Source organism: Passer montanus, unplaced genomic scaffold, assembly GCF_014805655.1.
Source record: "Passer montanus isolate IOZ18808 unplaced genomic scaffold, ASM1480565v1 scaffold57, whole genome shotgun sequence".
Lineage (NCBI taxonomy): Eukaryota > Metazoa > Chordata > Aves > Passeriformes > Passeridae > Passer > Passer montanus.
The window spans coordinates 1,485,877-1,504,149 of NW_024370705.1; the positions used below are offsets into that span (position 1 = coordinate 1,485,877).

Sequence of the window (18,273 nt, forward strand, 5' to 3'; positions counted from 1 at the left end):
CTCTGGGCAAGCTCTGGAACCCAACTGTAAATAGAAATTCCAGTGGTAAAACAACAGCCACAGCCTTTCTGTGCTCTTCCTTGCTCCCAAGGAGTTGAGCTGCCCTGGAAGCAGAAATTCCCAATAAAGGCTGAAAGGCAAGAGCAGGAGCATTCCCTGCTGAGCTCCAGCCTTCCAGGGGGACGTGAGAGGGGCAGCCAAGGGGGATTTATTACAGTTGGGGTTTTCCCACAAAAACTGCAGGATGTGTGGCCAACGGGGCCGAGCCCGGCATCACCTGCAGGATGTTGTGGATTCATGGAGCTGTGTAACTCCTGGGGGGAGTAGGCTGGGAATTGCAGGGTTTACAGCAGTGTACAGAGGTGACAATGCCATGTGTCACCGGGGTGGGACACAGCTGCTGTGGGCTCATCCATGGGAAAGCCTGTGGGAGGAGGACTCCAAAACAGGACAGGGCTGTGGCTCCTTCCCACAGGGATGGCTTGTACCCAGTCCTAAGAGATTGCAGGAATGGACTCACTGTCCCCGGGGTGGGGGTGAGGAGCTGCTGCCCAGTAGTGAAGCCCAAGCCAAAGTGCCTTTGCTGGAGCAAGAGCTGGAGTAATTTATCGGGAAGCTTTTAGGGAAATGAGCGGCTGCTGGGCCCCTGCCAAGCGCAGCCCCGCTGGGCTCTGCCCGTGTCCTCTGGCAGCTCTTGCTGGGAGAGGGGGACAGGAACAGGAGTGGGAATGGGGACAGCACGTGGACTGGGGTGAGGACAGGACAGAGAGAGGCATGGACAAAAGGTTTGGAATGGGGGTAGAGATAGGGTCAAGGATGGGGATTGGGGGAGGGGAGAGGGCAGGGATGGAAATAAGAATGGGAATGGGGATGGAGAGCAGTCAGGGATGAGATGGGACAGGGATGAGGAAGAGATGGGATGAGGATGGGACAGCAGTGGGGATGGGAAGAGGGGAAATGAACAGAGTGAGGAATGGAAATGAGGATGGGAGTGGGCCTGAGGATGGTGTTGGGGATGGAGACGGAGACTGGGACAAGGACAGGGATGGGAATGGGACCAAGACAGAGGTGGAGCTGAGCCCATCCCACACTTCTTGCAGCACAAGAGAGAAACAACCATTACCAACTTCTTCCCTTCCTATCCCAAACACTTCCCAGAGCTATGGAAATGCAGCCCTGCAACCCCCACTGGGGTTGCTGCCGCTTTTACTCCGTTGCCCCCACGTCCAGGGAACCCGCGCAGGGTCCTGCTCCCTCCCACTCCCCTCGCCCGCGGCAGGCCCCACCTCCCGGCACATTCCCTTTGTTTTTGCCTTTCCTGACGGTCCCTTAATTGAATTATCCCGGAGCATCTCTGTTGCAGCAGCCGCAGTGATCCGTGGCCTCTGCGGCAGAGCAGGGACCCCGCTCCGGCGTCCCGCCTGCTCCGGGATCGGGAGCTGCCATTCCACACCTGCCCCAAGAAATCCGTTCTGCCGATTCCCATTAAAATTAATTGAGCAGCTTTGAAACGCTGAGCTTGGGGGATGGCGTTATTCCTTTTATCTATTTTTTTCTTTTACATTATTGTATTTTCTGGCAAATTAAATCGTCCTTTTTTTCTTCTTCTTCTTATGTTTATTCACAGTGTGTATAATAGACCTGGTTTAAAATAATTTAAAAATATATATGTATATATATATATATATATATATATATATGCACACATGTCTCCGGGGCCACGTGGCTCCTTTGGAAATGCCAGTCCATAAAAAATCCAAACTTTCTGCGGGAGATGGATGAAATTTCATTACAGATGCGGAGCCTCCCGCACTTTGCGAGGCAGCCAGAGTGATTTCATTGCCGTGGAGCACTTCCCATTTCCATTTCTCATTTGGACGTTTGCTTCAATTTGTTTGATAAATTAGAGAAGATCAAAAAAAGGCCCCACCCAAACCCCAAATCAATAAAACACCACCAGTTCCTCCTGGCATCCCAAAAATGGGGTGTCCCTGCCGTGGTGCTGCAAGGTGGGAATTCCCATGCTGGTGCAAGGAAATGAGTTTCCCATGGGAGCAGCAGGGAGGTGAAGGTGGGGATGTCCTGGGATGGGCTCCTCCAGCCCCGTTCCCAGTGGGAAGTGCTCTGTGATGGGAGAGCAGCAGCTTTGCCCGATTCTCTCCCAGCCCCAAGCACTTCCCCTGTTTATATTTATCCCTTTAATCTCTTTGCCATTAAAAATGCATGGCTGGGGGCTCGGGGAGGGCGATGCATTAGGTGGGAATGGGCTCCCACAGCACACATTTGTGAGGCTGTGAGATTCCCCATGTCCCTCAGCCTGGGGGGTCACACCGGGGCCAGGCCCCAGTGGTGGCAGTCAGGAGTAACGGGGTGCTCCCCGCCACCAGCCTTGGGGCAGGATCCCCAGCTTGGCCCAGGAATTGACCCTGTGGAGCCTCTCTGAGCGCCCTAAACAGATCCTGGTTCCTGCTGGAATTACTGTTAATCCAGTGAAAGCACTTCTGGGAAGGGGCTTGGGCTGAGCACCCTCCCCGTCGAGGCAAAGGGGAGTGAAACATTCATCAAACCAAACATGAAATATCAGGGTACGAGACGCGGAGAGGGGGATAAAACCACTGGGATCCGTGGGAAGAGGCAGGACCTATAGCAGGATCCACGGCTGGAGTGGGGTGAGGGACGTGGGAGCTGCTGGGAAGGAGCCAGGTCCCACTGCCTCAAAGTTTAGGGATGCTCCAGCCCCCAGAGTCTGGGGGTCACAGCTGCCCAAATCAGTGCCCACCTCCCGTACCAGGAGGGCTCAGCAGCACCCACAGGTGCTCCCAGGGCCCCACCCCATCACCTTCCACCCCAGCATCTCCAGGAGCCCCCACAGCCCAGAGCACTTCAGAAATCCCAGTTTTATTTCAGATCGGAAACAACCAACCAGGAAGAACAAAAAAAAAACCAACAAAACCAAAAACAGAAACAAAAAACAAAATCACCACCCCAAAAACCCCAAAGAATGAGGAACGGCCCCAAATTCGAACCAGTCCGTGCCCAGGTGGGTGCTACATACAGGCTGGGGGGTTCTGGGGCGTGCGGGGCTCCCCGGCCTCGGGGTCGCTCCGGCTCTTCCCGAGGGGGGGTCGGCTCAAAGTGCATCAAGCAGGAGGTCAGGAATGTCCCCGCACCGGGCAGGTGGGGAAACCGAGGCACGGCACGGGGACAGGGAGGGGCTCTGGGGGGTGGAATCCAGCCCTTGGCAGCCAAGTCCATGCAAACGCTCCCGGCTCTAGGAACCATCTCAGGCGCGTGTATTGCTTAGGGGATGATTTGGTTTATCCTAAATATGAGCTCTAACGCTAGATCGGAGAATCCTTGGGATCCGCCGCGGGAGGGGGCTCACGGGGCTCCATGCACGTCACATGCACTCACGGGTCGGATTGTGTCTGGCGAGGGGCTCGGTGTGTCGGTGTGTCGGTCCCAAAGTCTCCGCGCTCGGCCAGCAGCAGCGCGGCAGCGCCCGGCACGGCGCGGCCCCGGCGTGGCTCTGTCCCCTCGCCGCCCCCCGCCCGGGGGGTCACGTCTCTGGGCCACAGATGGATGTACATAGAGATATTTATAGATATTTATAGGTGCCTCCTCCTCGCCGTCGCTGCGGGTCCCGGCGGCGCCCCGTTACTTCATCCCGCTGCGCAGCACCTGGTTGGCGGCGATGAGCATCACGCTGATGATGAAGGCGATGGCGAAGGCGCAGATGAGGCTCTTCCGCACGCAGGTCTGGCGGATCTGCTGGCTGGAGCAGGCTGGGGGTGGGACAAACAGCGTTACCCCAATCCCAAATACACTCTCCTGGTACTAAGGGTTAACCCGTGCTATCCCCGTGGGGGTTGGGATCCCCGCGGCTTTTGGCATTCCCGGTGCCCGGCACTCACTCTCCACGTCGACGGGGCACTCCTCGGCCGTGCCCATGTGGCTCTCCTCCTCCGTCATGATGATGTTCTCGATGTCCTTCATGGACAGGTGCTCGCAGAAGGTGTCGTACAGCAGCCGCTTCAGCTCGTCCACCGTCAGCTTCTGCATGTCACACTGCGGGGACCAGGGCACTCGGGGTGACCCCACGGCCAGCAGCACAGGGGGTCCCCCAGAACCTTTGCATGTGGTGGTTTGGGTGGATCATCCTGGAATTCTCTGGGAAAGGCCTGGTGACCCCCAGCAGAGCAAGGGGCACACAGAGGGTGCTGGCACCGAATGTGGCCTGCTCATGACAGGGGCACAGGACCTCAGGGGGTGCACCCTGACACTGATCTGAACCTCATCCTGATCCTGACCCTCACCCCAGTCCTGACCTTGACCTCAATCCTGACCCTGAACCTGTTTCTGACCCCAATCCTGACGTTGGCCCCACCATTAAACCTGATCCCAACCCTCATCCTAACCCTGACTCCTACCTGAACCCTGATCCTAAACCTAGCCCTAACCCCAATGCTTAAACCCGTGCTGACCCTGACCCTGACCCCAAGGTTTGTACTAACCCTAAACTGGAGCCCGACCTTGACCCTAATCCTAATCTTAAACCAAACCTAACCTCATCCGTGACCCAGAGCCTGACTTTCACCCCCAGCCCAACCCCAATTCCAGCCTTGACCCTCATCCTATCCCTGATCCCAACCCCAACCTTGGCCCTGACCCTGAGCCCTCCCTGGTGCAGGTTCTGAGGTGATGGCCCAGGAGGGGACAGGGGTGTCCCTGCCTTCCCTTGGGGACAGGGCTGTCCCTACCTTCCAGAAGACGGTGTCGAAGTCGGTGCCGTGGAACTTCTCCGGGATGCCCGAGGTGGAGAGCTTGGGCCCCAGCAATGTCACAAACTCCTCAAAGTCCACCTGCCCGTCACCTGCGGGACACAGGGCTGCCTGTCACCCCCTGCCTGGCCATGGGGCACATGGGACACTCCCGTCCCAGACGGGGCTCCATGGGGGTCACAGAACCCCAAAACCACTTGGGGATCTCAAGACCATCTGAGAACCTCCAGCAAATTTAGGGAACTTCCAACTTTGGCCAGGATGCCCAGCATTGGATGGGTGTCCCCAGAGCCAGCCAGGACCCCAGGGCTGGGGACACCCTAATACCATCTAGTCTCCCCAAAATGTGATCTGGGACCCCAGTGCTGCCTGGGGAAACCAAACTTCATCCAGGACATGAACTTGAGCTGGACCCCAGTTGCAGCTGGGACCTCAATGCCATCTGGAGGCCTCCCAGGGCTAACTGGGGACCACAAATGTTGGCTAAGGATGCCCAAAACCAACCAGGGACTCCAACACTGTGTGGAGACCTCCAGCAAAGTTTGGTGTCCCCAACACCAGCTGGGATGGCAACACTGGCTGGGGTCCCCAGTGCTCCTGGGACTCTCACTGCCAGGTAGGGACCCCCAGTGTTTTCTGGGGACCCCAAGCAACATCTGGGGACCCCCAATGCCATCTGGGCCCCCTTCCAATAGGACCTGGGGACACTCAGTGTCACCTGGAGCCCCAGTACTGGCTGGGGAAGCCCAGCACTGTCCAGGACTGAATTCCAGCTGGGACCCCACTTCCAGCAGGGACCCCGCTGGTGGCTGTGACCCCAGTGGTGGCTGTGGCCCTGGGGTGCTTGGTGGCCATGCTGGCTGTGTCCCTGGCAGGGGGACACTGCTGTGGGGCTGTCAGGGCAGCACTAACGATGAGTAATGAAGGGAGCGGCGCCTTGGCAGCACTGCCGGAAAGGCTTTTAAATGGGGGAAAAAAGGAAAAGCAATAAATTAAGGAGCTCTCTCAGGTCCCTGTGGGCGAGGGAGGGCTGGGGACAGGGTCACGGTGGCAGTGAATGCTGCAGGGTGGTGGGTGATGGGTGCTGAGGACACGACCCAGGGTGCAGGATCCACCCCGGGTGCGGGATCCAGCCTCATCCCAGCAGGTTTAGCGACCCCACAAACACCCAGCATCCTTAAATCACCCCAAAAAAGCTGCAGTGACAATGACGATCACGATGATGGATGAGGAGGAGGCTCCAGGGGGAGGCAGAGCCTGGGTCAGCTCATCCCACATCCCGTGTAGTGTCCAGCATGTGGGGTGGAAATACAGCAGAATTTTGTGTTTCACCCAGCTGGGGGTCCCATCCCGGGTTGCGGGGGTCCTACCGTCCATGTCGAGGCGCTGGATGATGACCTCCAGCTCCACCTCGTTGGGCATGTACCCCAGGGAGCGCATGGCCGTGCCCAGCTCCTGCTTGGAGATGAAGCCGTTGCCATCGCGGTCGAACACCTTGAAGGCTTCCCGGATCTCTGTGGGGGAGCAGGAGTGGCTCAGGCTGAGCTCCCCGCTCCAGCACCCCCAGAACCCTGCAGGATCCCACCTGCCCCCCGGCCAGCGTGCACCCCCAGCCTCCCCAGCAGGTCCCACCTGCTCAACAGACCCCAGACATTTGCCCCAATTCCCGATTTGCACCCGCTCGCCGCACCCACCCTGCCCTTGCTGCCAAAACCGCGGCATTCTGCCCTAAAAACATCCTGGGTGTGCCTGAGCTTGGGGTGCCCCTGGTGGGCACTGCCCCGGGGGCACAGCATCCAGCCAGGGGCATTCCTGAGCACCCACAGGGGCTGGCACCGGCCCCATCCGGGTCCTGGGATCACGGGTGGACTGTGCCCCATCCCATGGTCTTAGGGTGGGTCCGTGCCCCCATCCTGGGGTCCAGGGGTGGGTGCTGGAGCCATGCCACACTTCACTTAAAAAAAAAAATCCCAAATCTTGGCGAAATTGCTGCAGTGCTCAGCCCTGTCTGGTGCAGAGGAGGATGGAAGTGGGGGGTTTGGGGTTTTTGCCTCAAAAGGATGTGGGGGGAAGATCCCTGCAGGGTGGCAGGGAGATGCTGCAGGGAAACTGAGGCATAGCCTGAGTCTCTTGACTCTACCCCACCTCCAGGTGCACTCAGGACTCTGCTCCTTTTTGGGGCAGTTTCTGGCTTTTTGATGCCACCTGATGTGCAAAGCTGGAACCAGGCTGATGGAAAAGAAGGACCAGGGAATTTGTGCTGGGGGACAGTGGGAAGCCAGGCCAGGATGTTGGTGCCTCTTCCTTCTCCTTGTGGCTGCCAGGGGGATTCGTGCTGGAGGATCCAAGCAGGAGAAACGGGCTGTGAACTTTGTTTTGGGGGAAAAAACCCATATAGGGTGACAGTACTGACCCCAAGTGCTTGAGAACATCCCTGCCTGGATGGTGTCACATCAGTGATGTCTCCAGGGTGTTTTGGGGGAGTTTTGTGGGATTTTGGCCTGTCAGTCTGACCTTCTCCATGGCCAGTGTCCCTGTCTGGGCAGGGAGATCCTCCAGCTTCTCCCTGTGCTCCTGGGGGGGCCTCACTACACTCCAGGCACCCCCAAAATTCATCCTCCAAGGATGCTCATCCCGAGGAGCTCCAAGGTGGCTCCTCACCAGACGGCTCAGGGTGTTGGGGGACAGGCAGGGACATGTCCTGACAGTGGCCAGAGTGGGGTCCTGGCTCCCCACTGAGCACCCCTGCCCCAGCTGTGCCCTCAGTCTGCTCAGCCCCAGTGGGAAGCTGTGTCAGGATGTCACCGGTGTCCCCAAAGCAGGGGGCAGGAGAAGGTGGGGGCCCGTGGGTGTCTGGCACCTTGTGGGGTCACCGTGGGGCTCCCAGCACTGCCACAGGTGGGTGCTGAGGGAGGGGGGACACAACACTGGGACCCCGGGGACTGGGTGAACTGGGACAACAGCCCAGGGACACGGGGAGTGGGCACGGACACCACGGAGGGGTGTGAGCACACACAGACTCACAGACAGACACACGGACACAGACACGGACACATACATGGACATACACACACAGACACATGGACACACACACGGACACAGACAGACACAGACACACCCACGGACACACACACAGACACACATGGACAGACAGCTTCAGGACTCACACACTCCACTGCAGGCACCACTGTGACACCCCTGGCAGTGACACTGGAGCTGCACACACACAGACACAAACATACAGACACACACAGAGACACACACACACATTCCTTATGGTGATGCTGCACTGGTGTCACACACCAACACCTTGCAGGGATGTGCTGGGTGTGCATACACACACACAAACACACACACACAAACACAAACACACACACCCCTTGCACAGACACTGTGCGTGCACACACAGGGACACTGCCAGAACATGTCACAGTGACACTGTAGCTGTGTGCACACACAGACATTGCAGTGACACGTGTGAGTGTGCAAACACACCCCGGCACCTTGGGTGATGTGGTGTGTGCACACACACACACACAGTGCACTCGCAGCCCCCATGCAGGGATGTGCATGGATACAGTACACCCCAACACCCCACGGTGATGCTGTGCCTGTGTGTGCACACCAACACCCCACAGTGGTGCTGTACCTGTGTGTGCACACCCCACGGTGATGCTGTACCTGTGTGTGCACACCCCAACACCCCACAGTGGTGCTGTACCTGTGTGTGCACACCCCACAGTGGTGCTGTACCTGTGTGTGCACACCCCAACACCCCACAGTGATGCTGTACCTGTGTGCGCACCCCAATACCTCGCACAGATGCACCTGTACGAGTGCACAAACACACAACACCTTGCACTCTGTGCATGTGCACACACATTTCCCTCGCAGCGGTGCTGCACTTGTGCATACCCAGACGTGCACAATCCCAATGCAGTGGTGCTGTACCCGTGTGTGCACACCCCAACACCTGGCACAGCTGCATTTCTGTGTGCACACACACAGATGCACACACAGCCCCTGCAGTGACATCCCTGTGCCTGCACACCCACAGCCCCTTGCAGCGGCGCTGCACTCGCGTGTGCACACGCATGGAGCTGCACAACCACGTCACAGCAATGCTGCACTTGTGCACAGACACACCAACACCGCGCACAGCTGCACTTCTGCATGCACACAGACACAGCACGCTGCAGCCAGGCTGTGCTGGTGTTTGCACACACACACACACACACACACACACACACACAGACCCAGCACGCTGCAGCCAGGCTGTGCTCGTGCACAGGCACGCTGACACCCTCTGCAGCAGGGCTGTGCCTACGAGCCCGTCCTGCTGTGACGCTGCCCGCGTGCACACTCACAGACACCTCCTGCAGCCAGGCTGTGCGTGGCACACACACGTGCTGCAGTGACACACACACGGGCCCACCACAGAGACTGGCACAGCCACACACACAGTGGCACTGGCACAGCCACAGCCACACACACAGTGACACTGGCACTGCCACACACACAGTGACACTGGCACTGGCACTGGCACACACACAGTGACACTGGCACAGCCACACACACAGTGACAGTGGCACTGGCACACACACAGTGACACCCTGCAGCGAGGCCGTGCACGTGCACACAGATGTGTGACCATACATGAGTGTGACCATACATGAGTGTGAACACACAGATGTGTGAGCACACCCGCAGCACGGTGTGAAGGGGGTGTGCCATGCCTGTGCCATGCCTGTGCCATGCCTGTGCCATGCCTGTGCACACACACAGCCGCTGCAGTGAGGCTGTGACAGGCACGTCAGCGCACACGCACACCCTGCATTGCTGCACACACACACAAACACACACACACACAAACACACACACCCAGAGCCCTTGCACACTGGTGTGAGCACCTGCTCGGGGCTCCCAAATGGATTTTGGGGTTCCCCTCACCCCCAGCCCTGTGGCTCCCTGCCTCAGTTTCCCCACGGGGATGCCGAGGGCTCCAGGTCTGGCGCTGGGTCGAGGGTGCTCTCCCCAGGCAGAGTGGGGACGCGTGTGGGGTCACCCCGTGGCTCAGTCTCCCCCCTGGTGCCGGGTCTGGAGCCGGGGTGCTGCACCCCTTTCCCCCGGGTTCCCCAGGGACACCCCAAAGCCGGGCACGCCACTGCCCGTCCCGCCGCCCCGGCAAACTTTTGGGGTGGAAAAAGCCATTCTGGTGGCAGCGAGCTGAGCTCGGCCCCTCTCATGGCACGGGTGGGCAGAGCCCCGCCGGCCGCTCCTCCCGGCCGGAGTCCGGTGACACCGGGACTGCGTGGAGCTGCCGTGACCCGGGAGGTGGCACGGGTGACAGCCACCGCTCGGGTCCCCGCGCCACAGCCACTGTCATATTATGACAGCGGGGAGGGGGTGACCCCGCCGCGCCGCGGGGGGAACCGGCCCCCCGCCACCACCGCCGGTCCCTGCTGTGTCATATTGCCACAACCGGGGGCCCGGGACCCCGCACGCCTCCCCGCTCCAGCCTTCCTCCTTCCCCTCCTCCTCCTCCATCCATCCGCATCCCGCTCGCCCTCAGCTCCCCACGGCGCCGGGGGACGCGCACCCCGACTCCCCTGCAGCCGCATCCCGCGGGATGGACTGCCCGGTCCCCAAACCTGCCCACCCCACAACCCCATGGGATGTCCCCCTCATCCCCCCCGTCCCCAGGCAGCCCCCGCAGCCCCCCGAGCCCGCTCACCCTCCAGCTCATCCTCGGGGATCTCCACGGGGCGCTGCTCGGCGAGGATGTTGGGGACGGTGTAGATCCCCCGGTACATCAACGCCGCCGTCACCGGGTGGAAAGGCATCTTCGGGGCTCCCCAAAACCCAAAGTTTAAACCCAAATCTCGTCCGGTAGAGGGGGGGCTCCCCCCAGTCGGTGCCGCGGGACGCTAAACACAAGTTGCCGGTGCCCGCCGCCCCCCGCCCGGTACCCACCGGCCAGGGGGGGCCGGGGCGGGCGCTCCCCGTCCTCCGGGGCCGGCGGCGGGACGGGGCTGGCGGCCGAGCCCCTCACCGTGCGCTCAGGGCGCGGGGGGGCTCCGCTGGGGGCGGCCCGCTTCCCCCGCGCACATGCCCTCCCGAAGTGGAAACGGGAGGTGAAAGCATCCAAGCCCCGGTTAAATCCCGGTGGAAGCGGCGGCGGCGGGGGGGACGGGGCTGGCCATGCCGCTCGGGGCTCCCCCTCCGCCCGGAGCCCCCCCACCTCCTGCCGGGGCCCCCCTTCCGCCGGCCCCGGGCCGCTCACAGCCCCCGGGGAGCCGCTGCCACCGGGCCACGCTCCCCGGTGGGGCCCGGCATGGCGGGGCCGAGGCTGAAGGCGGCCTCTTCGTCTTCCTCCTCCCTCCTCCTCCTCCCGCTCTTCCTCCCCGCCAAGTGTCCCGGGCAGGCCGGGGCTCGCTGCCGCCGCGGTTCAGCCCCCGCCGCGCTCCCGCCGCCCCCCTCCCCCGGGGGGGGCAGTGCGGCAGTGCGGGGGGAGCGTCCCGGGCCGCAGGGACGGGGAGTGGGAGATGCCGGTACCGCGGGGGGTGCTCGGGGGAGCTGGGGGTCGGCAGGCAGGGCTGGGGGTCCCTGGGGCACCCCCGTCGCGGCAGGTGTCACCCCGGGGTCCCTGCACACAGCACCCCCGGCTGCCACCACCTCCAGGTCTGCCCAGGGCACCCTGCTGGTGGGGCAGTCACCGTCCCAGGTCCCTGCAGGCATCCGGGACTGTCACCATCCCAAGAGGCCATCACCTGCATGTGGCACCCCAAACCCAGACAGTGGTCACCCCCAGGTCCCTGCCTGGGCAGTTGTCACCCCCGTGTCCCCACACCTGGCACCCCAGGCTGCCACCACCCCAAAGCCCCTGCACGTGCCACCCTGGGCCGGCCATCGCCCCGAGGTCCCCGGGGTCCTGTGGGTGACAGGGACCCCACGGCCAGACCTCCTGCTCCCTCAGCAGGGAAAAAACGAGCCGTGGAAGAGGCAGGAAGCAGGGCCAGGAGCAAAGCCCTCCATCCCTGTCTCCTTTTCCAGCCGTCTCCTGCTTGCCCCCAGCCTTGGTCACATTTTTCACCTTATTTCTCACTTGGACATTGATTAATCACAGCTGGGCTCCTGGGCCAGGGCAGGTCCCCACCGTGCCATGTCCACACGGCATCCGTGTCCCTGTGACACCCCTGTGACACCCCTGTGACATCCCTGTGCTCAGGCACACCTTCCCTCCCCAGTCCCGCTGTCGCCCTTCCCTGGGCTGGGCTGTCCCAGCAGACCCCGGCCCGGGGACATGGGGGCTTACAGTGTCCCTGTGCCGCGGTGCCATCTCTGGGGGTGGGGACAGTGCCACAGGGAGGCTGCCGAGGCTCCTGCTCCGCACATTTGGAGGTGCCGAGGTGGGAGGGAAGGGCCTGGGGGCCGGAGGGACGCGATTCCCAGAGCTGGAACAGGGTGGGAGAGAGGAGAGCGGAACAGTTGGCACCTCCCGGGTTCCCGCCGGCCACCAAGGATGCGTCAGAGCCGCGGGGAAACTGAGGCACGCCTGGACAGGTTCCACATGTGCCTCTCATCTTGGCACTGTCACAAGAACCCTAAAAATCTTGGAGGAGAATTCCTGCTGCTCCAACAACGGCTTCAGCGAGCCCCCCCTCGCCTCCTGCAGTGGCCGCGGACACGTGCTCAGCCTCATCCAATTCCCCGCTGGAATTTTGGGGCTGCTCGGGCCTCCCGTGTGCTGCCCGCTCCATCCCCAGCCCGAGCTCGATCCCGGCCCCGCGGCTCCCGGAGCCCGCGGCTGCAGCGCCCTTGGCTCCAGCCAGCTGGGGTCCCCTTTCAGCTATTTTTCAGCTGGGAGAAATTTCCCTCTCCGGCAGCAGAAAACCAGCACGGCCGCGCTCCGGAGAGGGGATGTCAGGGATGAGCAATTCCCGGTGCCGTGGGGTCTCAGCTCCCAGGGCAGGGTCGTTCCTCCCGGGAGCTGTGGCTTGGGGGTGGATTTTCCCAACTCTGCTGAAATTCCCTCCTCCCCTGGAGCTCGGGATGGGGCAGGGGCAGGTGGGTGTGTGCCCCACAGGGAATCTCCAGGGTCAGATACTGCGGTGGAGATCCCAGCACTCGAAGGGGGAAGTGCTGATAATAACAAGTGGCTTTTTGGGAGAAACAACCCCCAAAGAAGCAAAGCCTGATTGAAAATCTCCTCCCTTCGTTATTTTTTTAACAGATCAATTTGCTCCTGGATGTTAACGAAGCTCCCTCCCAATTAATTCTCCGGAGGCTCTGGGGTGGAAGCTCATTAATTTGTCACCACCCAAATCCCAGCAGGAGTAGCAGGGCCAATTTCTGGGCTTTTCCCCGCAATCCCCAGCGGAGCTCCCGGCGCAGGGACGGGCGGAGCCGCCTTCCCCGGGGATGGAGCCCCGGAGCCCCCGGCCCCGCTCCCCGCGGATGGGGGTGGGCAGTGGGGGAGGAATTAAGTGCCTTAATTGCGTTTGGAGGGCTGACTGGATTCTTGCTCATCAGGGATCCCCGCTGGAGCGCTCCCCAGCGTTCCCGGAGCCCAGCCCAGCCGCACTGCTCTGCTCCTCGTGGGATGGAGGCTGGGACGAGCCGTGCTGGCTCCCTCTGCCCTGCCCCGCTCCCTGCGCTGGGTTCCCCCGCTGATCCTGTGCGGAGCAGCTCTGCGGTTTCCTCAGAGCTCAGTCCTGGGACGGTGGGCTGGAGGCAGCGGCGAGCCAGGGATTTCAGCCGCTGGGATGTTGGGAATGTTCCTCTCCCTCATTCCCCCTTATCTCAGCCGGGGCTCGGGCCAGCCCTGGCAGCAGGTCAGTGCCACCTCTCCCCTCTGTCCCTTTGTCCCTCTGGAGACAGCAGCACTTTCCCAACGCTGCCAGCTGTTTTCCTAATTAGCTGATCCCACTAATGAGGCTGGAGAAGCTCGATCCAGGCCTGGTGTTGTGTGGTTTATTTGCAGCTTCAGAGCACTCTGGATTCACATCCCAACATCATGTCCTTTCTTCTTCAGGAGTTTGAGGGAATGGAAAGGAAAAGGACTGAAGTGGCTCTGGCTCAGGGATGGCACTGATTGGGCTTTAATTAATCTGCTCCTTCTTTATCCCTCCAGTGGCAGCTGAGGGGCCCTTCTGGCTCTGCCGTGCCCAGCCGAGACTGCTGGGCTCCTTCCTGGATGGGATGGGAAGGGATGGGATAGGGAAGGGGGTGGGATTAAGGTGAAGATGACAATGGAGGAGGATGAGGGTGGGGATGGGGATGGAATGGAGTGAAGTGGAGATGAGGATGGGCATAAGATGACGATGGGAATGGGGATGACATAGGGACAGGGATAGAGGTGAGATGAGGATGGGGACAGGGTTGGAAATGGGATGGGGATGGGATAGGGATCCCTCACAGGAGTGGGGAGGGATGGGATGTGGATGGAGGTAGGATGGGGATGGAATTGGAGATGGGATGGGGATGTCCCAAAGCTGTCAGGGATGAAGGAACTTTATGGCTGGGGATGGTACAAACCTGTGCTGGGCGCTCTCAAATCCCTCCGGACAGCCCCAGGCACCCCCTGGCAGCCTGAGGGGGCTGGGATGGGATTGGCACCGCAGCGCCCTCCGGACACTCCCATCACTGCCCCGGGCACCGGGAGGGGACGCGAGCGCCCCGGGGGTGTCGTTGTGACATTTTAAAGTCACTGGCACCGAGCCCTCAGAGGCGCTGGAGGCATCAATCTCCCGGGGCCGTGCTGTCAGGCGGGTATTTAGTGAAATGTTTCCTAAATGAACGCTTGATGGGAGAAGAGGGATGGCTGCAATGTTCCGAGCCACAAGGTTATCCCGGCCGCCGGCTGCCAGCTCCCAGTGCCCGCTGGAAACCCGGGAAGGGCAGCGGAGAGAGCCCCGGGGGAGGGTCAGGAGCCTCCTCCCGCACCCGGGAGCGAATCCCGCCCGTAACGGGGAAACAGCGGGCACAGCTGCGGGCAGGGAGGGAAGGGGCAACGGGAAAAGCCCGGAGAGCTCTGCTGAGTTTGGGCTCTGAAGGGGGAAAACAGCCCTGACAGGGGAGGAGGCAGGAATTCTGCTGAGGGGGACTTTTTCTTCATGGAAAAACGGCAAGAATCGAGATGAGCCTGTTCTTAGCACCCCTCCGAAGGGATGCAGCCCAGGAGCTGAGGGCAGCGGTGACTCTGCTTGCTCCTGCCAGGAGATGGAGCAAGAAACAGCTCTCAGAGATGTCAGTGAAAGACCCTCAGGCTCATTTACAGCATCCGAGTCACGGTGCTGGGGAGCACAGCCTGCCCGGGAGGAGTGCCGGGGCACAGGGGGGGATGTGGCGTTTTCAGAAGGAAAGGTGGTGGCTCCTGGAGGGAATTTTGCCTCCGGGACGCCGGGTCTGGCTCTGCTCCCATCCCGCTGCTGGTGCTGAGCAGCTTCAGCTCCATTTCTCCAGGATGCTGTGACCTGTTGCAGTGGGATGCTCTGTGATGCCAGAATCCTGTGCCACCCAGTGCCAGGATGCCGAAATCCGGTGGTGTCTGGTGCCAGAATTCCAGGCCTGGTCCTACCCGTGCCAGGCTCCAGCGGTGCCCAGTGCCAGGACAGGCAGAGAGGGGCAGCAGGCACACGCCTGCAGGGCTGTGACAATGCCCAGTGTCACAAGGTGATGGCAGTGGGACTCCAGCATTCCTGCTCCGGATCTGGCCCCAGGGCAGGGATGGCAGCCCCTGCCTGGTCCTGCCGCCCACCACGATCCCACTCCCAACACACCTCGCCCAAAACCCCACACTCGGCTCCAAGGATTCACCCTCTGCTCGCTGGCAGCTGGAGCAGCTCCGCATCCATGTGATTCCACATTCCGGGCATTCTCCCCTCCCGGGCTGAGCGGGCAGCTCCGGCCGCACCGGGGCTCCGGCCCCGCAGCTGCAGCTTCCCTGCCCCAGTCCCTGGGGAGCCTGGCCCGGGGCTGGGCTGGGCTGGCCCGGGGAGCCCGGCCCATCGGGGCTGCCTTTCCCCTCCTTCTGCCTCTTAAATTCATTTCCCTCCCCTTTTTTACTCCCTGGAAGACAAAGGTGGAGGGGCACATCTGGGAGTGCTGAGCCTGCCCTCAGCAGGGAGGGATGGGGATGGATGGATGGATGGATGGATGATGCATCGGTGGATGATGGATGGATGAGGGATGGATGGATGATGGATGGATGGATGAGGGATGGATGATGGATGGATGGAGGGATGGATGGATGGATGGGGGATGGATGGATGATGGATGGATGGATGAGGGATGGATGATGGATGGATGGAGGGATGGATGGATGGATGGGGGATGGATGGATGATGGATGGATGGATGAGGGATGGATGATGGATGGATGGAGGGATGGATGGATGGATGGGGGATGGATGGATGATGGATGGATGGATGAGGGATGGATGATGGATGGATGGAGGGATGGATGGATGGATGGGGGATGGATGGATGATGGATGGATGGATGAGGGATGGATGATGGATGGATGGAGGGATGGATGGATGGATGGGGGATGGATGGATGATGGATGGATGGATGAGGGATGGATGATGGATGGATGGAGGGATGGATGGATGGATGGGGGATGGATGGATGATGGATGGATGGATGAGGGATGGATGATGGATGGATGGAGGGATGGATGGATGGATGGGGGATGGATGGATGATGGATGGATGGATGAGGGATGGATGATGGATGGATGGAGGGATGGATGGATGGATGGGGGATGGATGGATGATGGATGGATGGATGAGGGATGGATGATGGATGGATGGAGGGATGGATGGATGGATGGGGGATGGATGGATGATGGATGGATGGATGAGGGATGGATGATGGATGGATGGAGGGATGGATGGATGGATGGGGGATGGATGGATGATGGATGGATGGATGAGGGATGGATGATGGATGGATGGAGGGATGGATGGATGGATGGGGGATGGATGGATGATGGATGGATGGATGAGGGATGGATGATGGATGGATGGAGGGATGGATGGATGGATGGGGGATGGATGGATGATGGATGGATGGATGAGGGATGGATGATGGATGGATGGAGGGATGGATGGATGGATGGGGGATGGATGGATGATGGATGGATGGATGAGGGATGGATGATGGATGGATGGAGGGATGGATGGATGGATGGGGGATGGATGGATGATGGATGGATGGATGAGGGATGGATGATGGATGGATGGAGGGATGGATGGATGGATGGGGGATGGATGGATGATGGATGGATGGATGAGGGATGGATGATGGATGGATGGAGGGATGGATGGATGGATGGGGGATGGATGGATGATGGATGGATGGATGAGGGATGGATGATGGATGGATGGAGGGATGGATGGATGGATGGGGGATGGATGGATGATGGATGGATGGATGAGGGATGGATGATGGATGGATGGAGGGATGGATGGATGGATGGGGGATGGATGGATGATGGATGGATGGATGAGGGATGGATGATGGATGGATGGAGGGATGGATGGATGGATGGGGGATGGATGGATGATGGATGGATGGATGAGGGATGGATGATGGATGGATGGAGGGATGGATGGATGGATGGGGGATGGATGGATGATGGATGGATGGATGAGGGATGGATGATGGATGGATGGAGGGATGGATGGATGGATGGGGGATGGATGGATGATGGATGGATGGATGAGGGATGGATGATGGATGGATGGAGGGATGGATGGATGGATGGGGGATGGATGGATGATGGATGGATGGATGAGGGATGGATGATGGATGGATGGAGGGATGGATGGATGGATGGGGGATGGATGGATGATGGATGGATGGATGAGGGATGGATGATGGATGGATGGAGGGATGGATGGATGGATGGGGGATGGATGGATGATGGATGGATGGATGAGGGATGGATGATGGATGGATGGAGGGATGGATGGATGGATGGGGGATGGATGGATGATGGATGGATGGATGAGGGATGGATGATGGATGGATGGAGGGATGGATGGATGGATGGGGGATGGATGGATGATGGATGGATGGATGAGGGATGGATGATGGATGGATGGAGGGATGGATGGATGGATGGGGGATGGATGGATGATGGATGGATGGATGAGGGATGGATGATGGATGGATGGAGGGATGGATGGATGGATGGGGGATGGATGGATGATGGATGGATGGATGAGGGATGGATGATGGATGGATGGAGGGATGGATGGATGGATGGGGGATGGATGGATGATGGATGGATGGATGAGGGATGGATGATGGATGGATGGAGGGATGGATGGATGGATGGGGGATGGATGGATGATGGATGGATGGATGAGGGATGGATGATGGATGGATGGAGGGATGGATGGATGGATGGGGGATGGATGGATGATGGATGGATGGATGGATGGATGGGGATGGAGGGACAATGCCAGGCTAGGTGCTGGCAG

General features: G+C 60.2%; 1 protein-coding gene across 1 annotated transcript; it reads right to left on the bottom strand.

Annotated features, from left to right (window-relative positions):
- Window positions 1-2,881: 2,881 nt before the first annotated feature.
- On the bottom strand, window positions 2,882-11,245 carry CABP7 (calcium binding protein 7). Its single transcript, XM_039725990.1, has 5 exons — window positions 10,516-11,245; window positions 6,152-6,295; window positions 4,761-4,873; window positions 3,915-4,068; window positions 2,882-3,785 (listed from the first exon to the last, which is right to left on the bottom strand). The coding sequence occupies exons 1-5, from the start codon at window positions 10,622-10,624 to the stop codon at window positions 3,658-3,660; spliced, it is 648 nt and encodes a 215-aa protein (XP_039581924.1). The 5' UTR covers window positions 10,625-11,245; the 3' UTR covers window positions 2,882-3,657.
- Window positions 11,246-18,273: the final 7,028 nt, after the last annotated feature.